The sequence below is a fragment of the Patiria miniata genome, unplaced genomic scaffold (assembly GCF_015706575.1).
Source record: "Patiria miniata isolate m_02_andy unplaced genomic scaffold, ASM1570657v1 HiC_scaffold_15, whole genome shotgun sequence".
Classification (NCBI taxonomy): domain Eukaryota; kingdom Metazoa; phylum Echinodermata; class Asteroidea; order Valvatida; family Asterinidae; genus Patiria; species Patiria miniata.
In genome coordinates this window covers 4,627,791-4,654,101 of record NW_024037053.1, presented here as the reverse complement: position 1 = coordinate 4,654,101, position 26,311 = coordinate 4,627,791, and the positions used below count along the sequence as shown (strand labels likewise).

The window sequence follows — 26,311 nt, the reverse complement described above, 5'->3', positions numbered from 1 at the left end:
GTGTTCGGAGAAGAAAATCCTGTTAAACGGTTAAGAATCATACGTACGTGTCTTCAAGTGACTGCAAAAAAAAAAAGAACCAGACAAAAGTAACACGACACAATAAAAAAAAAATGACATCTGCTAACAGCAAATGACAAAACTTATCAATATTACCTTCTTAATATTAAGAATTTGGAGGAAAAATTTACGGTATTTACATATTTGGAATAGGAATACACTAGGGTTTTCCCCAATTAATACTGATTAATATATAATTATACACCGTTAATAAGTCAGTGCCATAATGTCCAATTCAAAAATTTGAGTTAGTGAAAGTTACGGTCTCCCAAACCCCAGAGTGACATTACTTCGTCTCAGGCCTATAACTACTTACAAAGAACCAAATTTGTACAATTGAATCATCTGTACAAAATTTCATCATTGTTTTAACGTCTGGTTTTATTGCTCTAAATAAATACTAGTGGTGCCGAACAAACATATATATGAAGTGGTGTGTAAATACTAATAATAAACAACTTATTAAAAAAAATCTCCACTTCCCAATACAAACTAAAGATAAAATATCTGTAATAAATTAAAATAGAATTCTTCAACAACAACTACCATTTGAACACACTTTCTTTGTGTTAACCAGTTCACGTCAGATGATGTGCATACACACAAAGATTTTGCAGTATTCGGAACGGATGATGGATAAACACACAACGAGCAAGGCCAGAAAATATCTGTCAGCGACCCGCTCGCAGCGAGTGAGGCCGGAAATATCAGGGTGTGCTACCCGCAGATGCAGCCTGAACCCGTCTGGCATCGAGGTTCGTGAAAACAACCCCCGCCTGGGTCCGGTCAATGTCAAAATAAGCCTGGCGCAAACTGGTTGAGGACTTCTGAAATTTTTCTATTAATTTCAACGTGCAGTAAAAAAACAAGGAATTTCAAATCCCAAAGAAATATCGAGCCTGATTTGATCCAGCATGGATGTTTCCTAAACATATTTATAACTTCAAAAACATTCCCATGACTTTCACAATTCTTAAAAAAAAAAAAATTCCCACATGGGTCCTATAACTTGGGGTCCACATTTTGTCCTGTCCCTACATCTGACTTCTATGATTTTATAATTCTGATGACCTCCCTAACCCTAACCTCCCCAACTCCATCAAAATCGAGGACAGGAAAAAATGTCACACTTTGGACCCTGAATTTCGAGAATGATCCGTACGTTCATTTCTTTACAGCTAACATTAGTTTGCACTAAATCCCTTTTTGCTAGGAATCCTCCAAAATCATCCAATACGGAGGAAGCAATTGACTAATTCTTTGCACTTCACATGCAGCAGACATCAAGCATTTACACTGGGCTCCGTGCCCGAACAAGAGAGGGGGCGCTTGTTGCCACTTTCTCAGCCCAGATGGGTCAACCCAGTGGTTTCCCCCAACTCTCCCTTTCTTACCATTGAGGGGGTACTTCAATCCAAGGACACAATATATGGCCAGCAGCTGGATTCGGACCCCTGCCCCTCGGATAATGAGTCACAGACCCCAACCACTTGGCCTCGCTCCTCACCCGCCTTTTAAACATCATCAAATATTCCCTTCGCCCCTCTAGGTTTGCCCAAGCCCATGCTGCGCCCGATGGCCGTGTCTGATGAGTACCCGCTGGTGCTACGACCGCTGCTTGTCCTTCTGCTGCTGTAGTCCGGTAGGCTGTCCGTGAATTCTGCTGCACTCTCTTCGTTGTAGTCAATGGGCTCGCTGTCGCGGAGTAACTCCACACGGGAATCTTCTGGCTCTCGACGACTATACTTGGCTGTAAGGTTGTTTATATGGTTAATTAGTCTCAAATCCTTATAAGAATATCCATTAGCCCTTTTGAGATATGGTGGACACAATATAGGGCAAATTTATAACATTTTACCAAAACCAAACACATGTACTACTCTCCTACTCGACTATCTAAATGACTCATGATATATTTTACAAACACACCATGAAGGAAAACTGACTAATTGCATATTATAATAGTTTTTCAAAGTTGAACAAAGAAATTGTCTGGAGGGGGGTTTGAACCTGCGCCCTCCGGATTGGTAGAGCACTGGAACAGCAATCTGGAGGTCGCAGGTTCAAACCCAGCTCCAATCAAATTTCCATGATCAACTTTGAAAACTTAGACTCATGATATAGTTAACTTCAAATCAGAAGTGAGTAATGCAATGTTATAATGTCAAATGCAGCTCTATTTCATGGAACTGCCAATCAGGAGATATTGCAAATTTATGTTTTGAGCAAAAATCAGCTGGTAACCAAATCAGAAGCCATACACATTGCTTGGAATTTCAGCTGGTAACACATTTTCTGGTAAGCAAATGTTTTACTCGCTTAGCGGATTTCTGAGGGGGTTAAAAGTACATGTAGTCCCATCAACAGTGCTGTAGTCAAGGAACATGTGATGGATCATTCAAGTCATCCAGTCTAATGTTGAGACACAAGCTATAGACCTTTCTCAGGGTAAGCCATCTTGAAAACCAAAGCGAGGCATACAATGCAAACAAACATGGCGGCGTAAATAGTGCAAGTGATGAACGAGTGACTCTTGCAAAGGGGCGGCAGATTGGCAATTTTATTAATGGAGGGATAGCTCAAATTCCCCCAAACAGCAAACAACATTCTAGGTACATGTAGGTCACATCTCCCTGTACTTTTAAGAAGGATCTCATAAATATACAGCCCAAAACCAGTATTTTCGCCGCCATGTTTGTTTGCATATGCCTTGCTTTGGTTTTCAAAATGGCGTACCCTGAGAAAGGTCTATAGTTGAAATAAGCTTTGACAAAGGCATTTCTTTGTTATTGTTCCTCCCCTGTTACTTGTGACTGGACTTGTGATCGATCACAAGTACCACAACAACCAAGTCTGCTTACCTTTGGTACTGAATGAGCCAGTGCTGTGCCTGCTAGTGTCGCTATCACTGCCCCGTGGTTTAGGGCCGAAGCGACTCCCGCTGACCGGTGCTGATCCGTTCTCCCGAGATGGAAACTGCTCCCGGAAATTCTTCCTTCTGAGTTCACCATCAATCTGTCGTTGTCTGTTTCTCCTTTCTGAAAAGGAATTTTTTTCAATGATTCAAGAAATGTAAGAGTTTAAAGATGTATTGGTTCATACATAAAACTATTGGGAGTGCCCAAAGTTTATTGAAACTTTTAATAGTTTTGAGAAAGATTCAGCCTTTAGGAACGATCTTACTAGTTTTGAAGCAGGAAGCCCTTCTGATTTTTATCATCTTTTATTTCAAGTCAATCCAGTCGGTAAGTAGTTTGTGGCAGTCTTTTAACTACCTGGGTTTCCAGGAACCATCTCACATTTAATAAATATGACAACCTGGACACTGAAAAGTATTAACATGATTAAGGCAGAAAAATCTGAAGTATTTAATGTTGAGACCTCAGATTATTTTATGCTTCAATTTTCTAAATTTATGTCAATTGTTTCTGGTAATGAAACTCCAAAAAGCGCACAGGCACTATAGCTCAGACTGCTTTTGAAATCCAGAATGAGGAAACACCTGGTATGATATTACAAGAGTAAGAAAGGGACTCAATACCAAATCTGGGTGGGATCGAACCTGGGTCACAGAGAGATATGCCAATGCCCAAAAAATGTCCTCATCTCCTTCTTAGGAAAAAAAGATTCTACCTCTCTTGACGAGTTGTAAACCTTCATTCATGAGATCGGTCGTCATGTCCTCATCCCCCACAAACTGCTGAAAGCCAAGGAAGGACAGACACCGACTACCGAGATGGAAGTAAGTCGCGATGCAGAGAAGCACCACGGTGATTGGGTAGTAGATGTAGAAACCCGCCTCCATGAAGGGCAAGACGTCTATATGACGACCCATGATCTGTGAATAGAAGAGATAATGGAACAAGTTACTCCAAAATATGAACAGAAGATCTGCTTCATTTACCCAATAGCAACTGTGCTGCATGGTACTACATTGATAACATGTCTGCACTAGTAGCCAGGAGCAGTGATGTAGTCGAGTACATCACAAGTCCAGTCACAAGTAGATCACAGGTCCAGTCACAAGTAGATCACAAGTCCAGTCACAAGTAAATCACAAGTCCAGTCACAAGAACCAGTGGATGAACAATAACAAAGAATTTTGCTTCGTGGTGATGTAAATCAAATAAGGTTTTGCCCTTCACCAACATTTAAACGTCGGTGAAGGGCAAAACCTTATTTGATTTACATCACCATGAAGAAAAATTCCATCTATAGTTAATGCGGTACCCGCTGCTGTGTACATCAGACTCAAACCAGCCAACCGATCCCTTTAGCTCGGTGGTCGAGTGGTAAGACATCTGCACTAGAAAGCAGGAGGTCGTGGGTTCGAGTCCCACCCGAGTGATTTTTTCCAACTTTCACTCGGGAGGTAACACACTGAGTATACAGTGTTTAAACGTCGGTGAAGGGCAAAACCTTATTTGAATAACAAAGAAATGTCTTTGTCAAAGCTCATTTGAATAGCTTGTGAGTTGAATTGGGACTGGAGGACTTGCAGGGACTTGAGATGGACTTGACAACATCCTTGAGCAGGTCATGGGTTGAAGTCCCATCTCATAGCTTTTTCCCCCGCAAACCCTTAAAAAAACACTTAGTATGCAGTCCCTATGAAAAATTATTTTGGTGCAGGGTAAAACCTAAGATAGAGGATGAAATATAATTTTCTTGACTCACTGAAGTGTATGATGTCTCAATCATGTCTTCTTTTCCGGTCACATGACCATCCAGATGGATGAGACCAAGGAAGTTGAGGCAGAGAGACGGAGTGAGACGGCACAACATCCTATGGAAAAATACCGGAAAAAAAAAAAAGGAAAAATCTTTCTCAGTCAGAAGTCTAGTTTGGTTATTCTTAAATCGTTTGGTATTGTTGACAGAATTCAAATCTGACTGATGATACTATGTTATAGCCTCTTTGAAACTAAAAAAAGATAAGTGAGCTCATATATATTTTGATAAATTCACTAAGCTGTTAAGCATGTAAATCTGCTTATCACAAGAACATTTTGCTTAGATTTTTAAATGGTTCTTTGACAAATTGTACTTAGCAGAGAGAAGATAAGTCCATCGGCAAAATTGCTGCTTTGCATTATTTCTGACTTTGATGAAATTGGAAATTTTATTCAATATAAGAGGATCAGTTCAACTGATGTATGGTAACCAGACTCACGTGCCACAGAAGAGGAGGCTGTTTTCATCAGTTTGGTGGTGAGGAGCCAGGTAGTAATAATTGAAGACCCGGACTTTGAAGACGGTGTAGTAAGCACACCAGCAGAGATAGGCGATGATGATACAAGATAGGAGCTGAGAAGAAATATACAATGGCCATCAATAATGGCAAGCCAATACTGCGATCCGCTTTATTCCACTAGGGCAAATTGCAATCCTTTGCTATGACTTTTTGATGGTTTTGGTTATTAAAACAAATTATGCCACAAACTTGATTAACAGGAAAGCATACTAAGCCATTTTCTGTTGATATCAGCTACAATAAACAAACGTTAAAGGTGAATTTGATATTGCAACACTTTCAATGGTTGAGACAGAATTTCGGATCGACACATGAAAAATCCAAATTTTTGAAGGTGAGGTTTGAGTGCCTACTCCAGATTAGTAAAAAACTTGTTCAACAAAATTAGCACAATGTTGGCATAGAAAAGCGCTTGACAGATCAAATTCCAGCAACGTCTCACAAATTGAATGCATGTGCGGAATGCCACTAAAAACATGTAATGTAAAAAGTTTTTAAAATGAGCTCGAGAAACACGCATGTTTATGTTAAAACATTGAAGACATAACTATCAATTTGCAAAGGAAAGGAGTACAGACCTCGATGCAGAGATAGTTGTAATCTCTTGCAGCAGCATCGATGACGATTGCGAATAAGGAGAGTTCCGGCTCGATGCTGAAGAAGGTGACTTCCGACCAGACGACCACCAGAGAGAAAAGAAGAAGGAGAATGGCGACAACTTTAAGCACGGTGGGCATCAACCAGACGTACCAGTACCACTCCACGGTGGGGGAGCAGATGTAGCTGGGTAGGAAGGAGTAGTTGGGGTCAAAGGAATGCTTGAACTTCCTGTAAGGAGTGGAGAAATAATAAAAATATTCATTACGATTATTTTAATTTTTTTAACAAATTCCCCAGAGTTTCCCCAGTGCATCAGGCCATGAGATAAATTCTGATGCAGCAGCTCAAGATCAGCGCAATCTGGTCTCTACCCTCACAGGTATTCCTGGGTGAATAGGGGCAATTGTAGTAAAGTGTCTTGCCCATGAACACAAGCCCCACACACAGGCAGACACTGTAACTGAAGGACCAAGATTTAGGAAGGTAGAACTCGGAAGCCTTAACCTGGGGCTTGATCCCTCTCGATAGTTTAAAACAAAATAATAGGTCGTTGGCTTGCCAGACAGTGCAGGATTTCGAAAAGAAATCAGGATGGTTCCTAGCAAAATTTCTAAGGAGATATATAGGGTAACAACATTTCCCCAGTAGGGGTGGGAGTGGGGTTGGGATAGGAATGGAGGTGGGGATGGGTCAGGGATGGTGGGGTGGGGTCAGGGATGGTGGGGTTAGGGTCAGGGATGGTGGGGGTGGGGTCATGGTTAATGGGGTGGAGTCGGAGATGGTGGGGTGGGGTCAGGGATGGTGGGTGGGGTCAGGGAAGGTGGGGTGGGGTCAGGGAAGGTGGGGTGGGGTCAGGGATGGTGGGGTGGGGTCAGGGATGGTGGGGTAGGGTCAGGGATAATGGGGTGGGGTTGGAGATGGTGGGGTGGGGTCAGGGATGGTGTGGTGGGGTAAGGGATACTGAGGGTCAAGTCAGGGATGGTGAGGGTGGGGTCAGGGATGGTGGGGTGGGGTCAGGGATGGTGGGGTGGGGTCAGGGATAGTGAGGGTCAAGTCAGGGATGGTGAGGGTGGGGTCAAAGATGGTGGGGTCAGGGATGGTGGGGTGGGGTCAGGAATGGTGTGGCTGAGGTTGGGGTGTGGGTGGGGGAGACAGGTTTTGGGGTTGGATTGGGGAGTATCTCTCTGACCTTGTGTGATTATTCTCGTTGATCTGTATGTCTTCCAAGTGTAGTGCTTTCTCTATCAGCACGTCCCACTGTGCGTCAGTCCTCCGCTTTGCCAACGAGGCAAAGATGAGTTTCTGATGTAAACGGACCAACTCTTTCTCTGTAGGAATCTAAGAGAATCAAAAATGACACATATTGAACCAGGCACCATTCTTGAATGAAAATTTCAGTATGCAACACAGTGTCCGCTAAAAAAAAAGAAGTTATTCATGAACCATTAAAAAAAATGTATTTACCCGAGGTCTATTGTCAGAATAGTCCTTGAAGTCATCCAGATGTTTGGAGAGCGATTCCTGGAAGTTCTCAGGACATTTACTGATGATGGTGTTGACGTGTTTTCTGATTGGTTGATTGTAGCGTACCGAGTCCGAGGCTCGCCGAATATCCTAACAAAAATTAAAATCAAGAAATATTCATCTCTGCCCATCTCAAACAATCAGACAAAACATAATTGAAAACTAATGTTTTAGTTCACAATTCTTATTTTTTCCCATGTTTAAATTTCACAGGGAAGATGATATATTTCTAATTAGAATGGCAGTGCTCTGAGTGGAATGGTCCAAACTTTCCACATGTTCTGATATTCCTTTCTAAATATTGTCCCTGACACCACAAACTTACACCCTACAAACTGTTGTGTGCATAATTTTTATTAGTGTACGATCTTCATGCACAAGAAATCAAGAGGTCATTGGTTCGAGTCCAAACCGAGGAAGCTTGTAAATTTTTCACATAAGGTCTTGGACAACACTATTTGCAAAGTGAAAACAAATGAAGACAGCCGGACGTTGTAACTTGAGAAAATCTTCCTCAGAGGCAACAATGCAACGTGAGCTGCGTTAATTATTTTTATTTATATATTTAAGGTCAAGAGGCAGTTTGCAGCCATTTCATTCATTTTAACAATTGCTTATCAACTGATAGTAGTGAAGGGGAAAAGTTGCAAAATCTGAATTAACCTCTAAAAGATCTTCCAGTTCTTCAGTAGCTTCGGACCGCTCAGTGCTCAGCTTAGCGAGCTGGAAGTAAGTATAGTTGAGGAGGTAACCCTTGCGAGATTGCGCCCAGAACTGACGAGGGACTTCCACCAGGCCGTAGCCTAGAAGCAGGACTAGGAGGAACAGACCCCAGGTGTTGCTGGCTGTGATACCGATCACTTGTAAATTGTCACTGAGGGAGGAACATGATTTCAAGAATTCTTCAGCATCAATAGTTACTATTTACTCAAAGATGCATGCCCCATACCCTTAAAAAAATTCTTCCTCTTACATATTTTCAGTGTACATGCATATGATTTTGTTTTACCCAACAGTAATTTTTTCTTCCGATTTTGAGTGTCTGCAACTCTCTCTGTCGGGACAGAAACATTCAAATTATGTAGAGAAATAATTCAATAACTAAACGATGGCGGATTTTTTGTTTGATGTTGAAAAAGCATGGGCAATACATCTGCAAACTGTGTAATGTAATAAAGAGATTCGAACCAGCTAGCCAACCTAAGAAAGCTTTGTGATCGAGTGGTAAGACATAGATCTACACTTAGCATGTGATTTTTCCTCGCAAATTCTCAACTGTTCTGAATATACAGTGCTTTTCAGGGGGAAAAACAATCAAATATTGAAATAGCCCAATGTCCCTGGGACTCAACAGCACATTCTTTGCAAGTATCAAAGTAAGTGGCACAACAGCCTTGCGCCATCTCAGGTATGCCTTTCCATTGTTGTAGCATTTGTCCAGACCAAGGTCGGGTTCTGTAATGGCTAAACCTGATGATTTGGTTGAAGAACACTTACCCATCCAGCTGCAAGTTTGGGTTAGCGGCGACGTAAATCAGTAGCACACCGAAGATGAGCAGGTAGCTACCGTACCAAATGGCATTCTGTATGATAGCCGACTTGAGCTTACCGCTTATGGTGAAGTCGCCGGCATTGGCGTAGGACTTCATAAGCGGCATGATGATCCTGAAAAAAGAAGAAGAAAATATGAGTAAAATTCAAGTAGATGAAACTTTGGGAATGACTGTATTACCTGCAGTAACACTTCTTGAAGATTTCCTAGTAAACTTCAGAAATCACTATGAAAACTACAAATTTGTCAAATTTAAGCAAGTCCATCACAAGTCATCCAGTCCAAATCAATACACAAGCTATTCAAATGAACTGTGGCAATTTTGTCCACAAACTCACCATGTCAGAATGAAGGTCGTCCAATAGACGATCAGCCAGATATCGGGTAAGATGTTCTCTGGAATATAACTCCACGGTTTCTCACAAGGCACGTCATTCTGAGCCTCGCGTATTGTACGTGAGGCTGTGGCGTTCCTTATAGGCAGACTCTTGGTCGCGTTCACTACCGCGGCTGCCGTCGTGTTCACCGAGTGCGACAACGCATCTGTGCTTACGGTCGTTGTTTGGAATGTGGTCAGGGGTATGCGGGTGTGTTCATCTATACACTGCTTGTAAAATGTCTGCGGATATAAAAATTACATTCATGCATTTATAAGGGGAAAAATAGTAAAGTATTATTTTCTAACACAATTCATATATGTCTGTACATGTTTCCTTATATTGTAGGACCGTTTATGCATGAAATGGAATAAATTGTGCATAATTTATGCCCATTATGATAATACATGTCTATCAATGTAAACAGTTAATAAATTTAATCTGCAATCTAAATTTCAACAATGTTTTCAACTGCAAAGACTTATTAGACACCTGTAAGAATGTTTTGATTTACACCCTGTACTAACATGATTATGCATGTGTACCAGGGAATATAACGTACATGCTGCATGGTTAATGTACATGTACATTGGTACATGTATTATGTAAATCAGAATCTGCACGAGTATATGAAATTACGAGAACCATACAGGGTGTGAAGGAATTCTGTATATTCCCTTAATTAAGAAGCCTTACAGAAAACTGCATGACACCTGTTTGTAATTAAAGATCGCTGACATTAATTTTGGATTAATATTTCAGAAGAGAGGAACTATTAAAACCCTCTTTATTCAAATTTGTTTTAAATTTTCATATCAAACTCAGTTCCTCATACATAATTCCTACAAGTCTGACCACAAGACAACATCAAGTCTTCTTTTCTTTCCGACGTTTCTCGTTGAAGATGTCAAATCTGCCACTTGACAGTCTAGCAATCTTAAGTATTCTTATATCGCTGCGGGGATTCATAAACCCACAGACACTGCCGGTTAGATGAAGGAAAATGGGCAGAAATTATTCAGAGACTTTCAGACGTGTTATGCTTAGGTCACAAGTAGGGTTGAGCAATAGCGAATGTCTTGCAGATGACAGATTTGCAAGAATTGCAATTTTTCCTCAGGCTGTGGCATTATAAAAAAAATGTGTGTTTGCTGTCTGCATATAAAGGGCCAAACACTATCGAGTCTGCATATGAGTATCTGTAAGAGGGGTAACATTTTCTTGTGGTTTTAATTGAGTCTGTTGATTTTTGTGGTGCAGGAAAGTGCAGGACACGAATGGTGACAATCTAATGAATTATAAATCTCAGACAAATTATTTGTGAGCAACATTTCGTCTCCAAGAATAAATCAACCTCATTTGTTCATTATTTGTTCTAGATGGAGTTTGTTCCGAGGGATTTGGCCAACATAACTTTTAAAATTTATTTATTTAAGAAACCCAAATGAAGCTAAACATACCAGTCTTCATTTGATGAAAACAATTCTTCAAGAAAATTCTTAACGACCACTTTAAATTAAACTCCATGTGTTCCATATTTGTTCTAGATGGAATCTTTTTTTTTTTTTTTTTTTAGAGGACATGTATGGCCAAGATACAATAATTATTTCAGAAACTTAATGACCCAGTCTTTAGTTGCAGAAAAAAAATTTCTTTCAAACCTCCAGATTCCTGTAAATATATTTTTTTAAATCAATTGAAAATTATAACAGTAAGTATTGTTTGGTTCTTTTAAGGTTTGGCTGAGCTTAATTTTCTGTGCATTGAAAAATATTCTGCATTCGCATCACGTGTGCCTGGGGCAGTCCAGTCACTTATTCATGTTTACAATGCACAATTTATTCCCCTAATCATGTCCGGGGAGCTTGGTGAGTTGTTTACCGTTACGCCACGTCAGTGTCCTCCCTCGGGGCATTCATTAAACAGTCTCAGCAGCTGGGATTGCTGGCTAGAACACTTTGCATGCATCTACATTGTAGTACACATTTAGCATGGCTGTCTTCTTGAAATTCAATTTATTATAGCCGGTTCAGACTTAACCCAATGCGACATATTTATATTTTCATAATTTGTGGTTTTTCTTATAGAACTTCAATCAAATTTTGAAATGGGGCAATTTTAATCACCTAGCTCCAAAAGTATTTTTTTAATAGTGAAATATCAAGTGAAGCGGTTTGTTGAGTGCTGGTTACAAATTTTTTTTTTTAATTAACAAGTAAAGACGTTATAGCACAAATTTAAAATAACAAAATGATTATAATTTGAATAAATCTTCATTAAAAAAAGTTTTATGGCGAAAAAAACCTGGAAATAACATGTCCAATTTTGCAGCCAAATGGCAAAAAAAAATTGAGTCATGTTTCAAAAGGTAAAACAGGTCTTCAAAGTGTTAGGCTAAGTGCGACATTTGGGACTCTCGATACTGTGTATGAGAGTCCCAAATGTTAAGGTATAAAAAACATGCAATACAAGAAAATAGACTGGCACACGAAACAACCAGTCCAATACCCCTTTAGTACTGCTTCAATCAACTGTGTCAATAGAAACATCTGGTACCTAGTCTCTATTCTACACATCTCTCCATAGTCATGCCACCATGGCCAGCAGACTTCTGAATGGTCAATTGTTTAAAACAGTTGGACATGTACCAGTCTAGTCTTAGGCTTCAAATTGAAATCATGTGGCTTCACTCTCAGGTGCAAAATGTTGAAAAAAGTTTCCTTTAAAAAATGAAATTAAGACTTCAAACTTGGCTGGTGAAATACTGAGGACCTTGTCTTTGCCTCATGAAAATTGTGGAGAATTTTGTCTGTTGAGTGAGTAAAGTTGGCCTGAAGGAAAGATTTCCATATACGAAGTTCACTCAACACCTGTGTACAAACCCTATGAGATTGGACTGAAAAATTCTAAGTGTTTTCTAAGAAAATGCTTGTATTTTTTCACTGCTCAAATTGACTTTGATGACATGAAATTGCTATCTGGGGGCTTGTTAGTAAATACAGAGGAAAAAATAGTGAACTTGTATATGGAAATCTTTCTGGCCTGAAATTTCAAGGTCACAGTCTAGGTCAAGCCTATGATGTAACATACATACATTTTTTTGTACCACAAAAACCAACAGATTGTGATGCCTATGTTATGTCCCAACTAGACCACAGGTCCCAACTTAAGATGGGACTATCCCAACTAAGTGTTCCATAACTATAGTTGGGCCAATGGTCTAATTGGGACTTAACCATGCTCTCTAGCACATTAGCAAATATTTAACAGATTGATCGATAGAAAAACAATGATACCAACCGAGGTTACATCGAGGGGGATCATAAAGATGATGATGAAGGAGAAATACCATGAGACGAACGTCGTCACGGTAACCAGGACATGTTGCTTGCGCCAGTCTCCGTACTTGTGGAGCAAGTAGACGGAGAGCAGAAAGACGCAGGCGATCTCGCCGATGAGGGGCCCGACGCTCATGATGGTCTGTGTCAGTGACTTAGAAATCTCCTCAAGAAATCCTTGGTATTTTGAAAACCAATATGGTTTACATCACATAATAGGACAGGATTTCTGCAGTGATGTAGAATATGTGCAGAAAGCGTCCTGCAGTAGAACTAGGAGCCAAACTTGGGCAGATGATCAACCATGGTCAACATCGTGCTTGGTGATCGTGAAAGCTGATTTTTTAGCAGACTGCAGGATCAGGTTGGGCAGGCAACGAATCAAAGCATCAAGCAATCAAGAGTCAACGGCCCATCAGCGGCTATTTGAAGGAAAGAAACTGCAGGACAAATAGAAAGGAATGAACTTGGTTAAAAACCACTAACATTTAACAACCAATTCTCATATTAGTTTCATTTGTAAACAAGTTCTTCAATAAAGAAGAAAAAGAAATGTCGACAGCAGGATCCCATTATTAAAGATATCATGACCGAGCTTACTGTGACTTAAAAAGGATCATTAAGATTGAGGAATGTGTCTTTTGGCTTTGAATCCTCTTTTAACACTCCTCAGTCCTCACTGACGCAAAAATAGGTAGGGAAAAAGGAAAGATTCCCATATCTGGCCATCATTAATTTTTCCCTTAAATGACCTATCAGCCATCAGAGAGTGATAATATGCCCTAAAAAGTCAAAATAAGCAAGGACAAATTTTGGATTTTTACTGAGAAAACACTTTAAAATTTTCAGACCAGTCCCATAATTTATAGGGTCTGTGCACAGGGTGACAAGTGATGGACAGATATGGGAATCTTTCCGGGAAAAAAGGCAGTCTGAGGATCATTGACATGAAAAATCACCTTTTTTTAAACATTGGCATTTTTAACCAGGTCACATTCAAATACTTCAAATAATAATAGACTTTGAAGAGTGCACATTTTAGGAAAAGGGGCGGGGCAATTTTTTGGGGGGAGGGTCTTGGAAATGACTCAGAACTGGAAGCCAAAAAATTGGGTGTTCATTTCAAATTTCAATGCAGAGTTAATCTCAAATAAAATAAAAAAATCATAGGAAAATTGAATCAGGATTCCAACAAAAGTGTATTCTTTGCAAAAATCACTATTTTCCCCAGATTTAATTGACAATGAGTTGAATGACTGTTCACAGTTCAGCAGAAAATAAACATGACGAGATAGCTTGACAATTAATGACGTGGAACCGGCCGGCCAGCTCCGAAAAAATAATAATAAAATTTCGACACAAGTTTCTGCGAGAAAAGAAGGGTAAAAAATACGCTGTACTTGCAACAAATTGCCTAGCAACACGTACAATTAAATAGATTTCCGAATAATTAAATGAAAAATGTATAATTACCTCCTAATTCGGATGAAAAATGATTGAAATCTGTTCGTTCTCGTCACGACTTGCCTGGCCGAAATGCAACATATGCGCAGTATTGGAAAATGAATATTCATTACCACGTAAAGCTTACGTATAGATGGCAACAATGAACAATAAACTTGTCTTAGATTTTTTGGTTATATTTCGTGAAAAGAGAATAAAATGATTAAAATCAAGTTAAAAATTTCAAAATGTATTTGAAAAGATGTGATTCAAAGTTCAGATTATTAACAAACCCTAATTAAACCTGTTTTCTGAATAATGAAGGAAAGGATTTGCCAGAATTGTTCTAAATTTTATTTTTGCACACCATCATCAAATGCGAGGTCGAAGGTCAACATGGAAAACACATGTAGTCTGGTCCCGTTTACTCTTGATAAAATTATCAGCGTATGTGTATTTAAAATTTGGAAACCAGACTCCTCCACATGTCATGTTCAAAACAGCAATCTCGCACTTTTCCCCTTACTTTCCTACCCTCAGAAATGTATATCAAAGATCTATAGCAAAGGGTTTCCTAACAGAAGCAGGGAGGAGACACATGTGCGACGGCGGGACGAACGGAATGGCTCTTGATCGGAAGAATGATATGAAAAAGCGACTGGTTTGGGTCGATCTTGAGATGACCGGTTTGGACCTGGAGACTTGTCACATATTGGAGATGGCTTGCCTTGTGACCGACAGCGACCTCAACGTTGTGGCCGAAGTGCGATTCTTCAAATAAATATGGATTTTATTTTCCTTTTAAAGTCCAATTTGGATTGCAAACTAAGGATTACTTGGCTATGTCTGTTTTGAATCTGACATAAAACCCAAAATCTTGTAATTTGTTTATAATTTATTATGAATGAGGCATTAATAAATAGTCATACACTTGTCCAGAGTAATTTAATTATATTGTTTTGAAAAGTGGATAGCACGTACGTATCAAATATTTCCCAGAAAATTAAAGATTTATATTTTGACGCAATATTTTCTTCCTGGACAGATTTTGTTGAATGGAAGCTTACCCTTGATTTAACTTCCTGAAAAAAATCCCCGTAAAACAAGTGCAAAATGTCAACAAATATAAGGGAAGAATTCCATACAACATGGACATCACTAAATCTTTCCTGCAGTGACCTATCATCCATCAGAAAGCAATAACATGTCTTTAAAAAGTCAAATGTAGCAGGGCAAATATTGAAGCATTTTACTGTGAAAACACTTGGAATTTTTCAGACTGGTTTCATAGGGTTTGTGCACTGGATGTCAAGTGATGTCCAGGTATGGAACTCTTTCCAAATGTTCTCGATCTCTGATTACATCTGAACTGAGAGATTTGTGTTAAAATTCAGTTCTTGTTTACATTGCTTTCTTTGTAGGCTCCTAATCTCATCATACACCAGCCAGAAGAGACATTAAAAGCTATGAATGAATGGTGTGTCGAACATCATACCAAATCTGGCCTAGTTGATGCAGTTAGAGCCAGCAAGGTAACTTGTTCAACAAATGTTCAGTTTCTTTCCTTCTAATTAGTTTTTAAACATATTATTTGTATCTTTTAATTTAAGAAATATTAAAATTTATAAAATGTGAGTATCCCTCCCCCCCCCCCAAAAAATCTTGTATTGAAGTGAAACTCCGCAGATATTGGGTAGAAAATCCTAGTTGAAATATTAGGTTTTTGAAACTTGTTATATTTCCTGTAACAGTGGTAAAGATAATCGTTTGTGTGTATTTTATAGTGTGGCAAAATCTTGCAACTGTTGCTCAGAAAATAAATTAAAAGTTCCGTCTATGTAATTTCATATTCAGGTCTCCATTCAGCAAGCCGAGTACGAGATGTTGGCCTTCATTCGCAAGCACACTCTGCCTAAAATCTGTCCTCTGGCTGGCAACACTGTGCATGTAGACAAGGAGTTCCTGGCTAAGTACATGCCTCAGTTCATGGATCATCTGCACTATAGGATCGTGGATGTCAGTACTGTCAAGGAACTTTGCAGGTATGTTAACCCCGCCCACTTTGGGGCGTAAACCTCCAATGGACTGTTCCAAATCTGGTTTTAACTCCACCCACTTTGGGGCGTAAACCTCCAATTGACTGTTCCAAATCTGGTTTTAACTCCATCCACTTTGGGGCGTAAACCTCCAATTGACTGTTCCAAATCTGGTTTTAACTCCACCCACTTTGGGGCGTAAACCTCCAATGGACTGTTCCAAATCTGATTTTAACTCCACCCACTTTGGGGCGTAAACCTCCAATGGACTGTTCCAAATCTGGTTTTAACTCCACCCACTTTGGGGCGTAAACCTCCAATTGACTGTTCCAAATCTGGTTTTAACTCCACCCACTTTGGGGCGTAAACCTCCAATGGACTGTTCCAAATCTGGTTTTAACCCCACCCACTTTGGGGCGTAAACCTCCAATGGACTGTTCCAAATTTGGTCATAACCCCGCCCACTTTGGTTTGTGAACATTTCTCACAGTGCTCGTGACTGATTTTGACTGGGCTACTATGGTCACCTGATCAAAAGTCAGAGTCTAATTGGTCAGTGCGCACTGTGTTTGACAAGCAGGAAGAGTTCATTTCTTTTTCCTCTGTCAGTGATGCTGATATAATATCCTTACTGATAGTAACAAAATTACAAAGGCTTAAATTCTGTCAAGTAGTTCTCAGAAGACTGAAACACTTTCATTTTGTAATTTGCTTTTTCACTTAGACGCTGGTACCCAGATGAATTCAAAAACGCCCCTCTGAAGAAATTGACACATCGAGCTTTGGACGACATCACCGAAAGCATCAAAGAACTGAAATACTACAAGAAAACAATCTTTCAATGAATCCATGAAAGTATTGAGAGCAAAAAACTCTTTAAATACTTTTAGGAAGATTTTGCGAGGTTAACAGTTTGACTTTTTGGAAGTGTTTTCTTTTATTTTCCTTTTTACACCTCCAACATTAGTTTTCTCAGTATAGGAAAGAAATTAAAAATTGAGCTATTAAACTCACCGTGACCGCTAAATGGTTTAGCTTTTTCTGGGGAAAATATGCTTTGAACAAATAAATGCCATTCGCCAAAGCTTTACCATGCAAATTGAACTGTTTTGCAGTGGTTTCAGTCAATTTACTATTAAAGATTTGCATTTCTACATTCATTAATATTCACTCATGACTGTAAGAAACACGGAAAACAAGCAGAATCATACAATTTGAACACTGTTAACTTTAATTTGTTAAAAAGGGATTTATAAAAAGCAGTTACACTCGATAATTTTTTACAGTTGAAATGAGTTGTGATTTTGTAACAAACCAGAGCGATACATCAATTGGAAAAAGAATTCATGTGGTACTAGTTGCTGCAAGCGAGATTTAGTACTAGGGCAACAAAGACCAACAGGGGTACATACTGATAGAATTAGAAACTTTAGCAATGTATAAGCTTATGTATTATGCATATTGCCTTAAATGTTTGCATAGAAAGAAGTCACAATATGTAACAATTGAAAAGTATCGCTGTTGTATGCTAAATGTATTAAAAATGTACTACATACAATTTGTATTGCAAGCATAAAAGGTTATAAAATGAAAAACAAAATTGAATGAAACATTGGATGAACATTTTGGGAGAACAATATCACATCAGAATGAGCTTTAATAATAAACTTTGTTCCAGAGGAAATATTTGATATTGTGGTTTAGTAGAGTTATAAATTGACCTATCGCGGTAGAATCGCGTTAGAATTGCGTCAATGCAGCTTGTGAAATATTGTCCAATGACATGATATACAAATGGACGCAGAACGCGCAGAATCTGAGACAAACAAAACCTAGTGTACAAACAATCCATAGGGTTGTCTAAGGGGCGTGGCTAACTCGCAAACGGCGATAGGTCAATTGAGACAAACTTAAATATTTTCTTTGAATAAGAAATTATATTACTTCACACTAGTTCCCTGTTGATTTTTGCAAAGTGAATGCATAGATCAGCCGAATGTAATCGGGCACCAGTCGTGAGTTCGAAATAAATGTCTGCATATCTGTGAAAGGCACTGTTAATAATGTGAAATGTTCACTCATTTAGTTGTACATACATATACTGTCTGGGAACCAGACTGCAGCAGAAAGGACTAGATCACATCCTTTAGCAGGTGATATCAATCACCCTGTCAGGCAAATCCTCATTGAGATCCATAATAAACATCCTTTTTCAGATCCATTCTGTTGTAAACTTGACCCACCATGGACTAAACTGAAACCTGTCATTAGAGGGCGCACTTCATTTACTGAATAACTTCATACAATATAACCTCTTTAAAATCTGATATAAGGCACTGTAGTAGTCTTTTTCAAGAGTTTTTCTATCTGCGTTTTCAAATCCAAAACGACAAATACTCGAGATGGAAGAAAGTGGTTGATAACTTTTTGAAAGAAAAACTCACTCGTAGCACATAATTTCCCATATATTGCTGCGTTTTTTGGTGGTCGTTGGTCTCGCGATGGCCGAGAAGAGATAGATGTTGATCTTGACTCCCGGAAGGAGTTCCTTCATAGATTCCAGCATCTCGGATTCCTGCACCAAGCCGAAGACATCAATCGCTCGTAGCTGCTTCAGGGAGCCAAGTTGCCTGTTACAGAGAGAAATCGAAAAGACATTTTTTTTTTAATCTTCTGATGCAAAATCAGTCACTATTGTTTTTGTTTTTTTGGCAACATGACCAAGACTTTGTTGAAAATGCATAGGCGCTGTAGTTTTCAAGGCTGCAGTAACCTAAAGAGAGCAAATTTTTAGAAAATGTTTAGTTTTAGTGTCTGAAAGAAAACTATCAAATGAGTTTCCAGGGAAAACCTACAGAATATGACAGAGACGGAAAACCTGTTTTGGACCGGGCGGGATTCGAACCCGGGCCACAGTGGTGGATGGAGAGGAAAGTATCCCTGCACCAACTCCACTCTCCTTCTTTCGAAACAGAAAAAGAGGAATTTATTTCCTTTTCTGATATAATTTTGGTAGTTGTTGATTAGAAATACTCACACGAATGATAATCTGGGAATGCTGTAGCAACGACTCAATGCAATATGCTGTAGTTGGGTCATTTGTTCCGTGATGCTGTCGATGGCTGCAAAATCGATCGCTGTGGCGTCGCTAAGGTCCAACTCCTTCATGGTCGGGCATCTACACGCCAGTAAAACAACATCTGAACAAAAAAACCCAAAAATTGAAGAATTTAAAAAATGTTTCTCGGCTTGGCAGCGGCTTAAGCCCTTTCCCATAGACATGTGTGTTACTGCTAGCCGTAGCCTACCACAGCGACTGTCCCCTTCCTTACCCACAGATCTCAGCATCTGTCTGCAGCCACTCAGGTTGAGTTTCTCCAGACTCTTTGGCACGTTCTCCACGAAGACGTCCATCTCTTTACGGGACAGGTTGGCCCAGCCAAGATTTAACGACTGTAATCTGCAAGTAAAAATGACACAGTAAGGAAGATGGACCATATATCAGTTAGCAACTTAAGAGAAAACATTTGTTGGTTTTTAAGTTTCAAAACTTCCTGAACTTCCAAATTCCACCAAATTTCATGTTCTTTGCACTCAAACTTGGTTGGGGTATCGACTCCTGTAGTAACAGTGGCCAGGTTCTACATTCCTAAAACTTTCTAACTCCTACAAAATCATCTTATGGATTTTGATGGATTTGGGGGTGAGTCTAGAAACAAGGAAGAAAAAGTATTTTTGAGTAAAATTACGTTAACGATGAGTAATATAATCTTGTTTCAATTGCCTGCATGCTTTCACAATGGTAACAAAAATATTGGAAATTGATTATTTTACTCATTTTTAAAAACTTGACTTACTTTGTGCAGTTCTTCAGCACTGCTTTTAGCCCCGCCTCTTTAAGGCCGCTAACCATACACAGGTTGAGTTCCTCTAGGCTCCGCCCATGCTTAGCAACCAACTTCATGACGTCATCGCTCACGGTGCAACTCTCCAGACTCAGTTTCTTGATCTGGTTGCCAGGGCAACGGTCGAGAATCTCCACCAATTGTTCTGGTCTGGTGTCGGCTGCTGTGAGATCGATGTATTGCAGATGGAGGGTAGGCTTCAATGACGATTCAACTTGGCTTTTTGAACTTTTTGGGGGGGAAAAAAATTAAGTATGTCTCATAAGTTACACGGCATTATTCGTCCTTCCTGAGCACTTAACATACAATCATGGAATTGCTTTGTGGAAATGTTGCTTAGAAATCTTTTTGCCAAGTAAAGATCAGCTGGGAACCAGTCATATGTAATAAACATTACATGACATTTTGGTTGGCAACCGGTTTCAGCTAAGCAAATAGATTTCATGCTTAGGTTTCTGTGCTTAACTGTTTCCCAAAATGTTTGGACTCTACAGTTTAGGACAAGCAAATAGGACTGCAGGCTCAATCAGTCTTTGTTAAGCAAGGGTGCAATTTGCAGCCAATAAACGCATCTGAAAAACTTGTTCCAAAACTTGTTTGCGAAGGGAAACTTAAGCTATCCTAGCGGTGGTAATGTTGGCCAATGTCATATGAAATTTGGACTCCTATGAAATCTGGTCGCTTTTACCTTATATGGACTGTAACCAGTGACCCGTCACTGCGCTAATTATCTTCACTAAAAAGATGTGCAATACAATCAAGGAGTCTATATCTCTTAGAGTCCAAATTTCACATTGGCCTAATTTTATACTGGCACTGCTAGCCCAACAGAGTGAGAGACAAATGAAACTGACATTTCATTTGTAAATTGACAAGACTAAAATCTTGATGAATTTTAACTTTACTAATTTTTGAAAGCTGATGATAACAAGATTTTTACTGTTTGGCTGCATTTGAAGTTGGTCTTGTGACTTTCAGCGGCAATTCTGTGACGACGTCATCAAACACTGGTCCCTGTATGGCGCACCGGGATAGCTTGGCAGCTGTAGTGCCTCTCTGAAGAATTTGCCCCAGAATCCCGGAGGCAAAACTCTTACTAGAGAGATCAATCCGTCTCCAAAGGCTGTCATCAAATCTATAACGGAAAAAAGGAAAAATGGATTATGATACACTACCAATCTAAATTTGTTCATTATAAAGCAACTATGAAATAAGGTTAGGTATCAAACGATTGTTAAATTTTACTTCAACTTACACAAGATGACTCCAGCGTTTACAAACTCTTGCGCAGCGGGCGAGCGTCGTCATCGGCAACCACTGGAAGATACCTAGCATAATCTCGTCTGACAGGCAGGAGAAAGGATCTGTGTAGCCAATGAGAGACAAGGGGCATTACATCATGATTTTATGACAAAAATGGCACTAGGGCATCAGTGCCTACCAGGATAAAGCAGGTTTTGTAATGCATTTACCATTTTTTAACCAAAATTTTAGCAAATTCTGTATTGTTTTTGAGACAGCTGACTAATAATTGACAGATTTTAAAGATGCAAATTAAGGCTTATATTCTTCACAGAAACTTTTAAATCAAGCGTTTAAAGTGGCCGTCAACAAATATTGTGTCATTTGACATCATGGACCTTTCTCGAGACAGCCCCCATTTTTTGTGATATTCGATTTTGGTAAACTGCTCTTCATACGTTCGGTGTGTGATAGAATATTTGGACATTATTATTCGGTACATTTTGCACAGCCCTACCATACCTGATGGTTTTTCAAGTTGTAGTTGTTTTTTACAGCTGCAGGAATGACCGTTGTGGATATGAGGCTGCTCGGGCTTGAACTGATCGGGCGAGACTAGGTGACCTTTAACCTCAGCAGAATTGGGATCCTGGAGAATGGGATAAGAAAAGAAAAAAATTACTAGTTTTATTTTGGATGAGACCAGGGCCAAACTTACTAAAGTAACACAACCATTTGTGTCGTGTTGTGTTTTGCTTACCACCGACCGGTTGCCAGCTGACATCTGCTGAGCAGAAAAAAAAGAGCTTCCTTAAATTCTAGCCACATGAAATTTTCATTTGAGGAAATTTTTTGTCTTTCCAATTTTCAATTTTTTAGCATCGAAATATGCCTTATTTTCTGATATTATCACCATCAGAAATATCTTGTATCCTAATATTTGTTTTCAACATGAATGTGGGTTGCCATTTTGAGGTGAAAAAGCTTAGAAAAAAGATGCTATGGCAATTTTGAGAAAACAGTCGTCTTGGAAAAGAAATTGCTTGAAAGCGGTGGATGTTTTGTAAAAAGACCATCCGCCATCTTGCGTCTGTTGCTTGTAAAAAAAAAAAAAAAAAAAAGGCCCACATCCGCCTTTTTTTCAAAATGTTTGGACAAGAAACAATATTTTTTATTAGGCCCAATTGTTCCTTTACTATGGCACGCACTCACCTTTATTTGTTTCTTTGTTCTTTTGCTATTTGCTCCCTTGTTTGCTATCAATTGTTGCCCATCAACAGTGCCCTCTACGTTTATTTCTTTCACCCCGAGGTCATTGTAGATGCCCTGCTTATGGACTTTGGGAATGTCCCACGTGAAGGTCGGGGTTATGAAGTCATGTGACTGACGCGAACCACTTTTAGATCTTTGAGAGGAAGTTTGAGACTCATTTGTTCTGCTGGGTTTGGTTCCGGGCTTGCTTGGGACCGATGCCAGACCTGTTGGAGCTGTGCCAGACCTTGTTCTGCGCCTGCTGGAAAAAAACAGGGCAGAAAATCACAAGCATTTCTTAAATAGGCCTAATTATAAAAACTTATTATGCTATATAACAAGCTCATGTTTTGAATACTTTCATCATATGAAATGGGACTGTGCTGGTATGTGACTACAGTGGCGTAGCCACGGGAGGGGGGGGGGCCAACAGCCCGCTGCCCCCCCATGAAACCTTGTCGCCCCCTAGTCCGAGTAACTTGGACCCAACTTATCGCCTTTTTTAACATTTTGGATATGGTCTGGCGATCGCCAGACCATATCCAAAATGTTAAAAAAGGCGATAAGTTGGGTCCAAGTTACTCAGACTAGTCGCCCCCCCAGTCGCCCCCCCCCACTGAGATTTTGAGTTTCTAAAAAAATTATTATTGATCTACATGACGCCCCCCATGAAATGTTCCAGCCCCCAGCGCCCCCCCCCCCACTGAAAAATTCCTGGCTACGCCACTGTGTGACTATAAATGTCAAATCACATTACATGTATGAGGTAGGCCATATGTATAAAAATGTATCAATTCATATAGGCCCAAACCTTCCGATGATTTAACGCGTCATGACACTCAGCTTAGTTATTAAAAATATTAACCATTGTTAACTTGAAAAACTCCATCCCAAATATCGAAACTCAACACCCAATATTATGAATAAATATGCCAACCTGTACTCAACTTAACTCGATGTACACTGTGTAACTAGGAAGGGTTTTGAGATTCTGAACAGTCAATAATCTGATAATATTCAAATTAAAAGCCCATTAAATAAATTCAAGGTGTAGTTTACATTTACATAATTACAAGTACAAAATCTAATAATATAAACATGATAATGATATAAAGTAGTGTAGTGACGTGACTGCACCACTGCTGCAAAACACTTTCTCAGCACAGCTTGATGTCAGCCAAAGTTGTGCACACAATTGCCATGATTGCCTGTCATTTTTAGTGTCAATGATTTGTGAATGAACTACTTACATCATTTTACAAATCACAGACCGCCTTTCGATCAAAACCCTAGGTCTAAATCTCTAAGAAGCATCTGACACGGCCCAAAGGTATAAACCCGATTTCTGGTGAAGATCGTGGGAAAATGCGTACAGCGTGCAACCTCCTCCTATGTTCTGTACATGTATTTCGCGTTTGGCGGTAAACTGTATCAACTAGCCAATCACGCGCCTCGAAACCCCGGAAGTACAAGGCAAGTTGGCGGAAGCGCTTGAATATATACGACTGTTTTATGATTTTAATACAAACATGCATAAAACAGTTAAAAATCTATGTTTACAACCGTGAATTCTGTGACTGTTGTATGACTTGCTAAATTAAGTCGCCAAACGGTCGTCGTATTATCTATTTATAGAACATATGTAATCGTAAAGGGAATTCCCATTGCACAATCGAATGGCAACTCAATGTTGATTGGATTGCCGGTCAATATATAAACCAGACTCGCCAACATTTTGTCATTTGAAGACTTTAGGACTAGGAGATATTGTGTTCAACATGCCTAAACACAAAACAAAACCAGAGACAAGTAAAACAGAGTCGTTGAAAAAGAAATCGAAAATGACTTCAAAACAAAGTGAAACGACGTCCCAATCTGGTGGTGCAACCGTTGGCGAGATTGAAGAGAAATACACATTTTTCTACACCACGAAATCGCCGTTCAGCCAGCACCATCCTTCAAATTTCACCGTAGACGGCGTCAACTATGTGCATGCAGAGCAGTACATGATGCACCAGAAAGCAGGTACGTACGTGGAGGTATACATTGAATTTGGTCATATTGCTAAAACTACAAGTACAGACAAGTATTCCATGATATGCTATAGCCTGGGTCATGGGGTATTTCCCCGCCCCGCGTTTTTAAGGGGGGGGGGTGAGGGAATTTTACATTTGTATGCTTTATACTACTACTAGTGTCATAATTTGATTTTATTTTTTAAATTTGACAACTTAACTTCAAAAGCTTGTTTGAATTAATTTGAAACAGACACTAGCAGAACTCAAAGGGTGATAGGAGAGGAGGGACCCCCCCCCCCCCCTGTGCCCCCCTAGTATTTTTGTGAAGGCAAACATGGGCTTTTCTATACTAAAAACCCTTTGAAAAAAAAAAAACACCCAAGATCTCGATCCTCCCCCCTCATATTGAATAAGCACATTTTATTCAGTGATTTTCATTTAATTTTTTTTCACAGTATTATTTGGAGATGGCCCGACAGCTGATCAGATTTTGCTAGAAACCGACCCTAAGGCAATCAAGAAACTCGGACGGCAGGTGAAGGATTTCGACGAGCAAATCTGGAAGGAAAACAGAAGCAAAATTGTCAAGAAGGGCAGTTATGCTAAGGTATGAGGCCTTCTAATAACTTATTTGTCAATAATTCTTTTAAAACTTATCTTGTCTCAATAATTCTTTTGTTTCTTCCTCTTCCGATCAATAATCTGATATGAAAGGTTTTTTTAAGAGTGCACAATAGTTTCTCATTAGTGCAGATATCTTTGCACCCTTTGAACATTTGCTCTTTGAAAAAAAAAACATGTGCAGCTGAACTTGATAATAAAAAAAAATCCTATTGGAAAACAAGTGTTGCACACTAGGTCACATCTGTGGTTGGGTTACAATTCTTTCACAAGCAATTTGAGAAACATTCACAAAAACAAACTTTGGCAAAGCTTATTGCCAAATCCGGAGAGATAATGCAACGGAATATGTTTCTTCAACAAATTCTCTAATTTATACCTTCTTTTATCCCTAGTTCTCCCAAAACCCAGACTTGAAGGAACAGCTCCTGTCAACAGAGGGCAGTATTCTGGTTGAAGCCAGCCCCAGAGATACTATCTGGGGGATTGGCATGGGGGCCAACAATCCCAAAGCAAAGACCAAGAAAACGTGGAGGGGGTCCAATTTGCTTGGGTACATCCTAACCGAAGTCCGAGACCAGTTGATACAAGAAAGCTCCACAAAGGAGGAAACAAAATAGTTGTATAGACTGTTTGCGTTAGCAGCCATCTTTGAGAAAAAAAAGAACACCCCTCAAAATGACTGAGTTGCAAAGTACCTATTACTTACCAACAAAAGATGTAAGGTTTGGAAAATTTTCTTGCATTGGCGTATAAATTATTTTAGGAATAATTTGTTGTGGATGAAACAATAGACTTTATGCGTAGCAGCCATATTAGAGGGCAATGCCTTTGTTGGATGTGATATGCTTGAGTGAACCTTTTGTGTATTCATTGCTACTGAATTAAAATAACAAAAGACGCCCTCTGAAATGGCCGATATGCAACATGTCTATTTGAGGCCACTTTTTAATGTGGCTGGGTGATTTTTTTTATGGGAATGCAATTTTCATCAGCTGAGGTAAATAATATTTGATAAACTGAACTTTTTAAGGTACAATAAATAAGTTAAGACGATGATTTAGTACAAGTACTTTTGTAACAATAGCCA

At 39.4% G+C, this 26,311-nt stretch overlaps 4 protein-coding genes across 5 annotated transcripts; 2 read left to right on the top strand and 2 right to left on the bottom strand.

The window, feature by feature from the left end:
- Positions 1-825: 825 nt before the first annotated feature.
- Positions 826-14,278, bottom strand: LOC119722520 (G-protein coupled receptor-associated protein LMBRD2-like). Its single transcript, XM_038192688.1, has 13 exons — positions 14,179-14,278; positions 12,668-13,145; positions 9,329-9,609; positions 8,936-9,103; positions 8,102-8,312; positions 7,379-7,528; positions 7,104-7,252; positions 5,893-6,142; positions 5,234-5,367; positions 4,738-4,846; positions 3,694-3,898; positions 2,922-3,098; positions 826-1,810 (listed from the first exon to the last, which is right to left on the bottom strand). The coding sequence occupies exons 2-13, from the start codon at positions 12,839-12,841 to the stop codon at positions 1,575-1,577; spliced, it is 2,244 nt and encodes a 747-aa protein (XP_038048616.1). The 5' UTR covers positions 12,842-13,145; positions 14,179-14,278; the 3' UTR covers positions 826-1,574.
- A 330-nt stretch (positions 14,279-14,608) lies between these two features.
- On the top strand, positions 14,609-17,875 carry LOC119722522 (oligoribonuclease, mitochondrial-like). Its single transcript, XM_038192691.1, has 4 exons — positions 14,609-14,911; positions 15,570-15,680; positions 16,003-16,190; positions 16,909-17,875. The coding sequence occupies exons 1-4, from the start codon at positions 14,639-14,641 to the stop codon at positions 17,027-17,029; spliced, it is 693 nt and encodes a 230-aa protein (XP_038048619.1). The 5' UTR covers positions 14,609-14,638; the 3' UTR covers positions 17,030-17,875.
- Positions 17,876-18,202: 327 nt separating this feature from the next.
- On the bottom strand, positions 18,203-23,906 carry LOC119722521 (S-phase kinase-associated protein 2-like). 2 transcript variants are annotated; one of them, XM_038192689.1, is made up of 9 exons: positions 23,833-23,906; positions 22,544-22,844; positions 21,854-21,980; positions 21,345-21,453; positions 21,030-21,224; positions 20,042-20,317; positions 19,517-19,644; positions 19,222-19,384; positions 18,203-18,814 (listed from the first exon to the last, which is right to left on the bottom strand). In XM_038192689.1, exons 1-9 carry the CDS (start codon positions 23,835-23,837, stop codon positions 18,625-18,627), a joined length of 1,494 nt encoding a protein of 497 aa, XP_038048617.1. In that variant the 5' UTR covers positions 23,838-23,906; the 3' UTR covers positions 18,203-18,624. The 2 variants fall into 2 exon arrangements, with proteins under 2 accessions (XP_038048617.1, XP_038048618.1); XM_038192690.1 differs by having other exon boundaries at positions 22,544-22,841.
- Positions 23,907-24,243: 337 nt separating this feature from the next.
- LOC119722524 (N-glycosidase Npun_R5314-like) lies at positions 24,244-26,073 on the top strand. The gene is made up of 3 exons (XM_038192692.1): positions 24,244-24,607; positions 25,056-25,207; positions 25,617-26,073. The coding sequence occupies exons 1-3, from the start codon at positions 24,361-24,363 to the stop codon at positions 25,839-25,841; spliced, it is 624 nt and encodes a 207-aa protein (XP_038048620.1). The 5' UTR covers positions 24,244-24,360; the 3' UTR covers positions 25,842-26,073.
- Positions 26,074-26,311: the final 238 nt, after the last annotated feature.